Source organism: Mauremys reevesii, linkage group 20 (genome assembly GCF_016161935.1).
Source record: "Mauremys reevesii isolate NIE-2019 linkage group 20, ASM1616193v1, whole genome shotgun sequence".
Classification (NCBI taxonomy): Eukaryota; Metazoa; Chordata; order Testudines; family Geoemydidae; genus Mauremys; species Mauremys reevesii.
Window position 1 is genome coordinate 2,907,655 of NC_052642.1, and position 12,345 is coordinate 2,919,999.

At 48.0% G+C, this 12,345-nt stretch overlaps 1 protein-coding gene across 8 annotated transcripts in view; it reads right to left on the bottom strand.

The window, feature by feature from the left end:
* TSPOAP1 (TSPO associated protein 1) overlaps positions 1 to 12,345 on the bottom strand; it is a 145,907-nt gene that overhangs the window by 87,185 nt on the left and 46,377 nt on the right. For all 8 annotated transcript variants that reach the window (XM_039507753.1, XM_039507754.1, XM_039507752.1 and 5 more), the window contains exons 6-9: positions 10,391 to 10,480; positions 7,896 to 8,018; positions 6,809 to 6,913; positions 6,207 to 6,257 (exon numbers count right to left, since the gene is read on the bottom strand). In XM_039507753.1, the coding sequence (XP_039363687.1) occupies positions 6,207 to 6,257; positions 6,809 to 6,913; positions 7,896 to 8,018; positions 10,391 to 10,480 (369 nt within the window). The remainder of the gene's footprint in view (positions 1 to 6,206; positions 6,258 to 6,808; positions 6,914 to 7,895; positions 8,019 to 10,390; positions 10,481 to 12,345) is intronic.

Below are 12,345 nucleotides of genomic sequence, written 5' to 3' on the forward strand. Positions count from 1 at the left end.
GCTGCTACCTCAGAAACACTCACACTCTCCAAGGGCCTCCATCAAGGGCCTTTTAATTATGAATCTCAAACCCTTTTCTTCCATCCACACTGGTGGCTGACAATTCTCTGAACTAGCTGCTCTCCTGCATCAGAGCTCCACTCAGTGCTGGAAAGACAGAGGGGTTCAGTGAGCAAGTTACGATGCCCTTATCCTTGGAGCTGAGCCAGCCCTGACCCAACTTAGAGCAGCTACCAGGCTGCTCTACAGGTATGTCTGCACCGCAGCTGAGAGATATCATTCCCTAGTGGGGCAGACGTACACACACTAGCTCTGCCTGAACTAGCACACTACAAATTGCAGCATGGCCACAGCAGCAGTTGCTTGGGCTGGCCTCCGAGCACAACCCCAACTGAGGTAAGTCCCAAGGAGCAGCTTTACAGATCTCAATAATGGGCACATTCTTAAGGAAGGCCATAGAAAAGGCAATGGACCTTGCAGAATGAGTAGTTGAATATTGTGAGATTCGTAACAAAAGTCAATGCAGGCACATATCCACTTGGAAAGCTTCTAGTTAGAGGTTGCAGACCCTTCTGCTCTATCTGCTAGCACAACGAACAAACTGTGGGTCTTTCTGAAGGACTCCGTCCTATCCAGACAGAAGGCATGGACGCTCCTGACATCAAGGTGTGCAGCAGTGCTTCCTGGTGACCTAGGTGTGGTTTGGGGTGGAAGACAGCCAGGTGAATGGGCTGATTGATATGGAACTCGGAAGAAACCTTGGGTAAGAATTTGGGGTGGGGCCTCAGCATGACCTCATCCTTAAAAAATGCGGTGAAAGAGGGGCATGCCAGCAGGGCCCCAATTTCTCCAACCCATCATCAGGGCCGGCTCCAGGCACCAGCTTAGCAAGCAGATGCTTGGGGCGGCCACTCCAGAGAGGGGCGGCAGGTCCAGGTATTCGGCGGCAATTCGGCGGAGGGTCCCTCACTCCCGGTGGGCGCAAAGGACCTCCCACTGAATTGCCGCAGATCGCGATCGCGGCTTCTTTTTTTTTTTTTGCGCTGCTTGGGGTGGCAAAACCCCTGGGGCCAGCCCTGCCCATCATGCTGACGTGATGGCTATCAGGAATGCCATTTTCCTTGTCAAATGGAGCAGTGAGTTGGTAGCCATGGGTTCAAACCGTGGCCTTGTGAGGCATTTAAGGACCAGATTGAGGTCCCATACTGGAGAAGGATGCTGGACTGGTGGATACAGGTTTCCAATCCTTTGAGGAATTTCGCTGTGGGTGGCAAAGACAGAATAATCCTCGCTTGGGGGTGGAAAGCTGTGACTGCTGCCAGGTGGACTCTTATGCAGTTCATCAACAGTCCCGAGATTTTTAGAGTTAGAAGGTAGTCCAGTATATCCGGAAGCAATGAGGTCACCAGTGAAGCATGCCTGAGGTCACAACTGGCAAACCTTGTCCATTTCTCAGAGTACATGCTGCTATGTGTCAGTATTCTTTTTACGTTGTCTGAGCAGGTTGCCTCTAGTCCTGTTAGCCATCGACCAACCATGCACAGAGACATAGCACTGCGAGACTGGGGTGAAGAATCTGCCTGCCTTCCTGGGACAAGAGATGAGGAGCAGCAGGGAGAATGATCAGAGAGCAAAACGGTAAGGAAACCATGTTTGCCTGGGCCAGGTCGGAACTATTAGGATGACTCTGGCTTTATTTTTATTTTGAGCATAGCTTTGGCTATTAGGGGAGTCAGTGGGAATGTGCACAGGAGAGCTGATGACCACTGAATGTGAAAAGTATCCCACAAGGCCTGGAGAGTCAGTCTGTCCCTCAAGCAGAAGTGGGTACATTTCTTGTTGAACTCTGTGACAAAGGAGTCTACTGGAGGTGTGTCCCCATTGACAGAACATATGGTGTAATTTACTTGGGTCTATTTCCCACTCATGGTCTTTGAAGATATGCCTGCTGAATGCATCTGCAGTCACATTCTGAACCTCTGGGAGACAGGCTGCTGTGACGTGACAACAATCTGGTTGTCACCAATTCCAAAGTTTGACAGCCTTGGCGCAGAAGGAGGGGGATCTTGCCCGTCCTTGGCGACTGCTGTAAAACATGCATGATGTATTGTCCATCATGATCTTTATGTGTTTGCTCTGGGCAGTGGTAGGAAATGAAGCTAGGCATATCTGACCAAAGGGGTGCACTCGGTATTGAAGGTGATTCTGGCCGATAGTGAAACATAGGAATTGTTTGTGGGATGGGTGGATAGCAATATGGAAATACACATCTTGAAGGTCAAGGCGCAGAGAACCAATCCCCTTGCTCTAGCGACAGAATTACCACTGCAAGTGTTACCATTTTGAATTGTTGTGCCTTCACACAGGTGCTGGTACCAGGAAGTACCTATAATAAACTCCCTTCCTTCTGTGCTGCATGGCGACTGGTTCTATAGCTCCCAAGTGTAACAAAAGTGTCTCTTTCTTGAAGAAGCAAGCTCTTGTGAGAGGGGTCCCTGAAGAGGGACAGTGAAGGGAGGTTTGATGGAAATGTAGTAAAGTGGATAGTGTATCCTGTGAAGATGATCACCAAAACCCACTTGTCCGCAGTGATCAACTCCCAAGTCCGCCTGAAGTGCTGAAGATGGTCACCAAAGGGAGGAAGGCTGGTGAATCAGTGCAGCTGAAGAGGATGACGATGGTAATTCAAGCCCTCGACCAGCCCATCAATATTGCTGCTTCGAGGAGGATGGTTGCAAGGCAGAGGGTTGAGAAGTGGACTGTTTCCTTCTCTGGAATCTCTGCTTCTTCTGGTGCTAAAGGAATTGGCGGATGTGATTGCAGAGCCATCGTGGGGGAGGGATAGCTCAGTGGTTTGAGCATTGGCCTGCTAAACCCAGGGTTGTGAGTTCAATCCTTGAGGGGGTCACTTAGGGATCTGGGGCAAAAACTGGTCCTGCTAGTGAAGGCAGGGGGCTGGACTTGATGACCTTTCAAGGTCCCTTCCAGTTCTAGGAGATTGGTATATCTCCAATTATTACCATTGGCCATTATCTTTGAAAACTCATGGCGATCGGGGGAGATCCTGGAAGACTGGAAAAAGGCTAATTTAGTGCCCATCTTTAAAAAAGGGAAGGTGGAAGATCCAGGGAACTACAGGCCAATCAGCCTCATCTCAGTCTCTGGAAAAATCATGGAGCAGGTCATCAAGGAATCAATTCTGAACCACTTAGAGGAGAGGAAAGTGATCAGGAACAGTCAGCATGGATTCACCAAGGGCAAGTCATCCCTGATTAACCTAATTGTCTTCTATGATGAGATAACTGGCTCTGTGGATGAGGGGAAAGCAGTGGATGTGTTATTCCTTAACTTTAGCAAAGCTTTTGATACGGTCTCCCACAGTATTCTTGCCAGCAAGTTAAAGAAGTATGGGTTGGATGAATGGACTACAAGGTGGATAGAAAGCTGGCTAGATCATCAGGCTCAATGGGTAGTGATCAATGGCTCCATGTCTAGTTGGCAGACAGACGGAGTGCCCCAAGGTTTTCTTCTATATCTTCATTAACGATCTGGAGCATGGCGTGGACTGAACCCTCAGCAAGACAGCAGATGACATTAAATGGGGAGGAGTGGTAGATACACTGGAAGGTAGGGATAGGATACAGAGGGACCTAGACAAATTAGAGGATTGGGCCAAAAGAAATATGATGAGGTTCAACAAGGACAAGTGCAGAGTCCTGCACTTAGGGCATTGCTACAGAATAGGGGCTGAGCAGTTCTGCAGAAAAGGAACTCGGGGTTACAGTGGATGAGAAGCTGGATAAGTCAACAGTGTGCCCTTGTTGCCAAGAAGGCAAACAGTGTTTTGGGCTGTATAAGTAGGAGCAATGCCAGCGGATCCAGGGACGTGATCATTCCCCTCTATTCGGCATTTGTGAGGCCTCATCTGGAGTACTGTGTCCAGTTTTGGGCCCCACATTACAAGAAGGATGTGGAAAAATTGGAAAGAGTCCAGCAAAGGGCAACAAAAGTGATTAGGGGGCTGGAGCACATGATTTATGAGGAGAGGCTGAGGGAACTGGGATTGTTTAGTCTGCAGAAGAGAAGAATGAGGGGGGATTTGATAGCTGCTTTCAACTACCTGAAAGGGGGTTCCAAAGAGGATGGATCTAGACTGTTCTCAGTGGTACCAGTGGACAGAACGAGGAGCAATGGTCTCAAGTTGCAGTTGGGGAGGTTTAGGTTGGACATTAGGAAAAAAATTCACTAGGAGGATGGTGAAACACTGGAATGGGTTACCAAGGGACTGTGGTCGAATCTCCTTCCTTGACAAAGTCCTGGCTGGGATGATTTAGTTGGGGTTGGTCCTTCTTTGAGCAGGGGGTTGGACTGGGTGGCCTCCTAGGGTCTCTTCCAACCCTAATCTTCTATGATTCTGTGACAAAAGATCACCAACTGTTGGAGCCTCCTGACAGGCATAACCAACATTTTAGGCAAAGAATGAATCTCCCCTTCTTCCTTCAAACATGCAACAGTCTAACCCAAACTGAAGAACGGCACCTTGGAGGTAATGTACCTAGCTAACTATTGCAAATATTAAACCTTTCTTCCCTGAACAAGCTTGTTAAGAAGCTAGCTAAATGCCAGCTTCAAACTCCTCTAGCAGAAGCCATATCCTAGACATGCCACAATGCAGATTCAGGTCAGCAAATGGTAAGGAAACAGAGAGACCATTGGTGGTCAGTCTCTTGTGTCAATGGAACACTGATGTCCATTCTCAAACCTCTGGACTCTGCAGCATTCAACAGTCAGCCACAAGATATTGCTGTCCCATCTAAGCAAGGTGGCAGGGGCCAATGAAAGAACTAGAATAGTCTCACCACTTCCTGGAGGAACATGCCCAAGGGTCATTATGTGAACTGCACCTTCACCCACAGGCTTCTTGCTTGGGGAGCTCCACAATGATCTATTCAACTCAAAATGCTGCAGCCTGCTGAACTGGTGAGACATCACAAGGTCAAATGTCAACGAGATGCAGCTGAGACATAGATCTAGCTGTCTACCCTTTACAACAAACAACAGTGCCAATGTCACCAAGCTAACCTAGATGTCCCAGAACCGAGATGAAAAAGGGTTAGTTAAAGCTCCTGGTTGGCAGAGGAGAACTCTGTGAAGGGTGCAGCCATGGCGCAGCCTCCACCAGTCGAAGACACATACCTATACCTGCTCAGCTGACTTCACAGTTTCTTATAGACTCCTCATTGACACCAAGCTCTCACAGAGCCGAGGTCATAAGAAATGCATTTTGCTATGTCTGATTGTGTTCCATCACTGGAAACGGGCTTCTACAGCACATATCTTCATTACCCTCCAACTGCACTGTAAGAAAGCAGCTTACTTGGGCTTGGAAGCTTCAGAACTGAGAAAATGACTACTGATGGAGAGTGCAGCAGCTCACGCCCTGGCCATCAAACCTGACCCTCACTCACTACACTGGATTCCCCTAAATCATCACATCAAGTTGAAACTGTTGGTCCTTTGTCATCATGCCTCTAAATAGTCTGGGGCCAGGTTATCTAAGAGATCACCTCATGCGTAGAATCAAAATTATGGTCATCACTTCTCTCCACCGGCATAATGGAGCTGGCTACCACAATGATAAAGCTTGTTTCTGCAGGGGGCAGAGCACTGGCGGGGGACTGGCACTTTGGGGGACTGTGGCATTCGTTCCTGCCAGATGAAAGAACTACCTCAAACCTCATCACTTTCCATTCCAAGAGCTAAGCCGCATCTTTGCTGTGTCTCCTGTAATAACAGCACAGCCCACATAACATAAAAGCCAACCAACCAAAAACCTATATGCAGAAAGTCATGGAGAAGGGTGCAGACATGACAGTTATGTTGCTTAATGCATCACTGGAAGATGTACAGACCCCACAGTGATGGTCATTGTCTGAAAACCTGAACTGAGTAAACAGTCGTAGGGCAGATTTTCCAAGAGGATCAGCATGCCACGTGTGAAGCTCTTGAAAATTCTGGCCCTAATGACTACTCAGCCTGACTGACAGATAAGTGTGCGCCACACTGCAGTGAGACAGGTCTACCACTTGCAGTGTTTGCTAGGGAACATTCTGACCCAGGAACATCAGCCCAAAGAGAAACGAAGTGTTAAAGCTATTAGAGACCAAGTTTGCAAACATCTGCCTGATTTTGCCTTTCCATCTTACCTCTAGTAGCTGTACTGCTCCTTCATGTTCCCTTTTCGCCTCTGCCTGGGCCTGAAGTCAAACAAGAGACAAGAAGTTACTCATCAAACACCCCTCAGAAAGCTCACTTCTGCTGTCAGCATCTCAATAGGCAGCAAGATAGATTTAGAAGCCTGAACAGAACAACAGGACCAGAGACATCCTTGATCTATTGACAAAGAGCCTTTGCAGATTAGAATTGTCATGCATGAGAACAGCCCCTTGTAGTGCCCAGGTATCAGAGTTGCCCCTGGCACAGACACGCTTCCCTGGATTAGTTTATCTGGTAAACTCACACATACCTCCTCCCTGCACAGTCCCACCAAGGAACATAAGAACAGCTGTACTGGGTCAGACCAAAGGTCCATCTAGCCCAGTATCTGTCTACCAACAGTGGCCAATGCCAAGTGCCCCAGAGGGAGTGAACCTAACAGGCAATGATCAAGTGATCTCTCTCCTGCCATCCATCTCCACTCTCTGACAAACAGAGGCTAGAGAGACACTGCAGGAGTTCCATCTCTTTCCAGGGGGGATTCAGAGAGTTAAAGTGTCCATTTTCTCCTTGTCTCGCACTTGCTGCATACCTGCTGCAACCATCTGACTTCCTCTTGTTTCTCCTGCAGTGCTAGCTGGGCTTCCTCGTGTTCAGCCTCCAGCTGCTGCCTTCGCTCAGCCACATCTCTCATATGCTGGAGAAGAAGTCACACACAATTTAGGGGAGGCATTGTCGAAGCGTTGCCTCTCGGAGCTCTACTGAGGGCCTCATCCTCCATGCTTTCCTGATGGCAATTAACAGATCGTGTGTTTTTCACAGACTAATTAAAAAAGGGGGAGGTTACTTTCAGGGGGCGGAGTTCCAGCACATAATGGCCAGATCCTTGGCCTCCCAAAGTGCTCTCCAAGCCACTCCAGCAATATAAATAGGATTCATAGCAGCCTCATGTAGCTTTAACCACCAGCTTCCCCCTCAGACGCAGAGTGCATGTAGAGGAGTGGTATGCCAGGTATGCTAAGAGGGCAGGGCCATCACACACAGCACTCTGGCCGGTCCTCAGCCAGCAAAGCAGTCCCTGTGGGACCACAGCAGCCAGCATAATTTAGAGTCACTCTCGACAGACAAGGGACTTGTCAAAAAGCAGATCTCTGAAATGAGAACCTTCTTGTAGAAGCCAGAGGAGCCCAGTTTGAGAAACTCCCTAAGTAGGGAAAGCCACCAACAGCGAAACTATACATAGGTGACCCAAACAAATCATGCGAACATACTGCAGGAAATCAACCGCCACCCCTCCAACTTGGCTCCCTTCCACCATATCGCGGCCCAGGTGGGCTCCCAGCCTGACAGTCTATTGTCTGTGGTGACCAAGGAGCACAAGGGAATCATGGTGCATCGTAAATCTCCAACTGCAATAGGAAATTATAGCAATCACTTCTCTCCCATATTACCCACAGCCAAGGAGACACATTCATAAGTCTCTCTTCTTGCTGTTTATGGCAGACCTTAGACATTGCTCTAACAGACCCTCTTGAACTAGCATTAAATTAACTAGATCACTAGCTTAGATAGACCAAATGCTGTAAGAGAGGGGGAACTTCATGTCCTTTCCTGAGCAAACCAATCAAAACAGTGTTTAGATTTCAACAGCCTTTTCAAAGGCCCTGGATCCGACTAACCTTCAGCACCTGCTCTAGATTCTCCAGCTTGGTTTGGAGTCCTTGGCTCTTCTGAAGAGCAGAATCCCGTTCCTTAGTAACTAAAACAACCTGCAACTTCAGGTCAGCATTTTCAGATTCCACCTGTGGAGAGAGGATAGTGTATTAGTACACACAGTCTCAGGCACGCTTTGTATAAATTACAGAGGCGATCATTTTTCACAGCTTGAACCACATCTTAGACTTAGACACACCTTCCACTGGCAGGGACATGAACCTATGTCTTTTACTCTCCCGTTGGCAACCACGGGACCACCACATCTCCTCCCATCCCATTGGCAGTCACGTGAACCCACCTCTCCTCCCATTTGTGGTCAAATGTAACATTACGAAAATATTCATATATTTGTATCTTTCTTAGTTATGACTAATGGTTAGTCACACAGCCTTCACTTGCTACTGAAGTCATCTCCTGTCCCATATGTGGGGCTTTCTGATCATGATTTATGCTGGAGAGACTGTGGAGAGCCTGCTGTACAACCTGGACACAACAAGAATAAACCCAGAGATTTGTGCTTCGGGTTGAACGGAACTGTAACCTGATGCATTGTTCTCCCCTACATTCACCATATACAGTGCTGATGATTAGTCTTTACATCTAATCAGAATGAACTATGAGCAACTAAGATCACCAGTGTAAGGCTAATGCTCCCTTTCTGGCAGATGGCTTGTGACGATCTAGGAAGTCCTAACCATGGGGAAAATGACCAGTCTTCAGAGTGAAACTCAGTGCAAAGTTTGGCTTTTTGCCTCACTTACGCTGAGAGAAGGAGCTGAGTTAAGAAAACAGATCTTTGAGGGATCTGCCCCCTGTACAAATCCTTTATCAATTCCCACCCACTGATGCACATTTAAAATCTTTCCTTTACTCGTTAGTGTGTGACTTATGGTTACCTTAATGCCTGCAGCCAATATGATGAATTATTTTCTTTCTTTTTTCCTTGCTGCTCTGTATGATTTTGATTTTCCTGTTTGTTATGACCACTGTGCAGTTATTTACTGGGGGTAATGCCAGAGAGCGCAGTCATGTCCTAAGAAACCAGTCTCCAAAGTTGGCACCATAATTACCCCACCTTGCACCCTTAGGGGGATTCACACCAGGAGTGCAGCTGGTGTTGCTGCCTCCTGTCCTGCTTCAGGGTTTCCATCAGGCAAAGGCAGCTGTAAATTGCACTTGGGTCTCTTCCCTGCTCCCTGGGGTACACCCTGCCCTCAGCCAGCTCTACCCATTTGGGGGACAGCACTGCCCCCCCCTTATGCCCCAGCTATGGAGAAAAGTTTATGGCCACTTTCCTCCACTGTAACCATCCCATGGTGGACTCCACCAGCCCTGTACAAGGCCCCTCATCAAGCACTACAACAGCAGAAATCACCATGGGGAATCACAGAATCATAAAAAGGTAGGACTGGAAGGGACCTCAAGAGATCATCAAGTCTAGGCCCCTGCGCTGTGGCAGGACCAAGTAAACCTAGACCATCGCTGACCGGTGTTTGTCCAACCTGGCCTTAAAAACCTCCAATGACGGGGATTCCACAGCCTCCCTTGGAAGCCTGCTCCAGAGCTTAACTCCCCTTACAGTTAGAACGTTTTTCCTATTATCGAACCTAAATCTCCCTTGCTGTAGATTAAGCCCATGACTTCTCATCCTATCTTCAGTAGATATGGAGGACAATTGATCGCTGTCCTCTTTAGAACAGCCCTTAACGTATTTGACGACTGTTATCAGGTCCCCACCTCTGTCTTCTTTTCTCAAGACTAACCAGGCCCAGTTGTTTTGGTTTTAACCTTTCCTCAGGGCAGGGTTTCTAAACCCTTTAACATTTGTGTTGCTCTGCTCTGGGCTCTCTCCAAAGTGTGGTGCCCAGACCGGGACCCAGCACTCCAGCTGAGGCCATGGGCAGCGCGTGCACCCCCTGTTCAGGGAGGCCAGCCCCCTTCCCTGCCTCTTCCACCCGAGGCTATAACCCCCAGATCCTTTCTGCAGTACTAGCACCTAATCAGTTATTCCTCTTTTTGTAGTTGTGCATTTGATTTTTTCCTTCCTAAGTGTAGCACTTTGCACTTGTTTATTGAATTTGATCTTGTTGAATTCAGACCAATTCTCCAATTTCCCAAGGTTGCTTAGAACTCTTATCCTGTCCTCCAAAGTGCTAGCAACCCCTCCCAGCCTGGTGTCACCTGCAAATTTTATAAGCACACTCTCCACTCCATTATTCAAGTCATTAATGAAAATATTACACAGTACCAGACCCAGGGAACTGGCACCTACAGGACCCCACTAGATACACCCTCCCAGTTTCTCAGCCAGCCATTGATAACTACCATTTGAATCTAGGCCACCGCTTTGTCTTAGTCCTGTGATAAGCTCTGCTTGGTAGAGGAGTTCTGCAATGTTGACATAAACATAAAATAAAAGCTAATGCTCCACTGAGGGAACAAGAGTATCCCTGGTTACCTGTCGCGCCCATTCAGCCTTCCCATTCAGTTGAGTGTTCTCCTGAGCCAGTCGTGCATTTTCACCCTGCACCACCTGCAGCTGGATTTCCTGACCAGAGAGAATGAGCCTGTTACTACACCAAGGTTCTCTGATTAACTGCTTTCCCCAGGCAAGAGGGGACTAGGAGGCTGAGCTGCACCTGGCTGATTGCAGGTTATAGTTCTGTGCCTTGATGCCCACTGTTGCAGACCTAGGAGATGCAGCTCACATAACTGTGAGTGGTGATATGGGGAGACAGATTTTCCCCGGGCCGGGAGATCACGACAGAATGGTGAGTGGTCTCTATAGTAATGGAGGAACTTTACCAAATTTCATTCCCTCCCCCACACAAACACACATTGTGGTAGATGTCAAAAACTCCAGAGAAGGGAAACAGGCAGTTAGTGACCATCAAATATTTCCTGGACACCCACTTGGCACAAATCCCCTCTGCAGAGAGACTTTCAATCCAATTCCTCTGCAGTTGCCAAATATTCTAGGGTCAGCCAGTCCTATCATAATCACTGGGGGGTCAGGTTCTGACACTCTTCCACACAGTGAATGAACAGCATCGTATCCCACAAGCAGCCCTGCTGACTTCAGTGACTTGGTGCTACCCAACATGAGTCAGGGGACCAGAATCTGGCCCTAAATGTGTAAATCAATATGTGGTCAAGACATGATCAAATTAGACCCCATGAGGGTAACAGTGGCTCCTGCATCCCTGTTCCTAGAGGGCACTTTTCTTCACATTGCCAGCGATCACACCATTAGCAGTGCAATAGCCAAGGTTCTGCCGGGAGATGTGCAAGGGGGCAGTTGGCACCTTACTGAAACGTAGTGGCTTTTTGGTTGGCCCCCTCACAATACCAAGAGAAAGGGGAAGGGCTGAAGAGGAATCAGGATCCTGGGACTGACAGGTCCCCAGGGCCAATGGGGAGAGGCCAGCACTCCAAGTCAGCCAGATTGTCAGGGTGGGCAAGTCGATGATGGAGCCAAGAGCTCAGGGCCCATGCTCTGCGTGAGCTGGGGCTGCCAGGGCAGAGTAAGGCAGAGCCGGGGAGAGCGCAGCAGCCCAGAGCAGGGGGTTGATTTTACGTTTTCTTCCAGGTCATCGATAAAAATGTTAAACAGCACAGGACCACGAACCAATCCCTGCAGGACCGTATTAAAAACACACCCATTCAACGATGATTCCCCATTTACAATTACATGTTGAGACCGATCAGTTAACGAGCTTTTAATTCATTTAATGTGCCATGTTAATTTTATAGAGACAATGTGGGTGAGGGAATATCTTTTAATGGGCCAACTTCTGTTGGTGAGAGAGACAAGCTTTCGAGCTACACAGAGCCCTTCCACAGGTCTGGGAAAGGTCCCGTGAGTGTCACAACTAAATACAAGGTGGAACAGATTGTTTAGCAAACCAGGACCCACCAACTCAAAGCAGCACCAGACCCCGCCAAAACAACAGACGCGAAACCTGCAGACATATCTCCACTGCTACAATAATCAACACCCCCCACAACACACCTTTCATTCCATGGGTCCTACACACATCTATCACAATACAGGGTGTATTTCATCCAGTGCACTAAATGTCCCAACAACAACTCTGTGGGTGAAACCCACAATCACCATGCTTTTGAATGAATTCACACAGAAAAATGATAAAAGAAAAAACACCCTGTCACCTGTGGGTGAACACTTCACAAAACCATCACTCTATATCTGACCTCTCAGTCCTCATCCTCAAAGGAAAAATGAACAACACCTTCAAAAGATCTTGGGAGCTTAAATTCATAACTTTACTAGACACTAAAAATCACAGACTCAATAAAGATACTGAATTTTATGGCATATTACAACAACCTACAACCCACTAAACCCCCTGTTTTGTCCTACGACTGGAGAGATGTGAACGGGCCATTTCA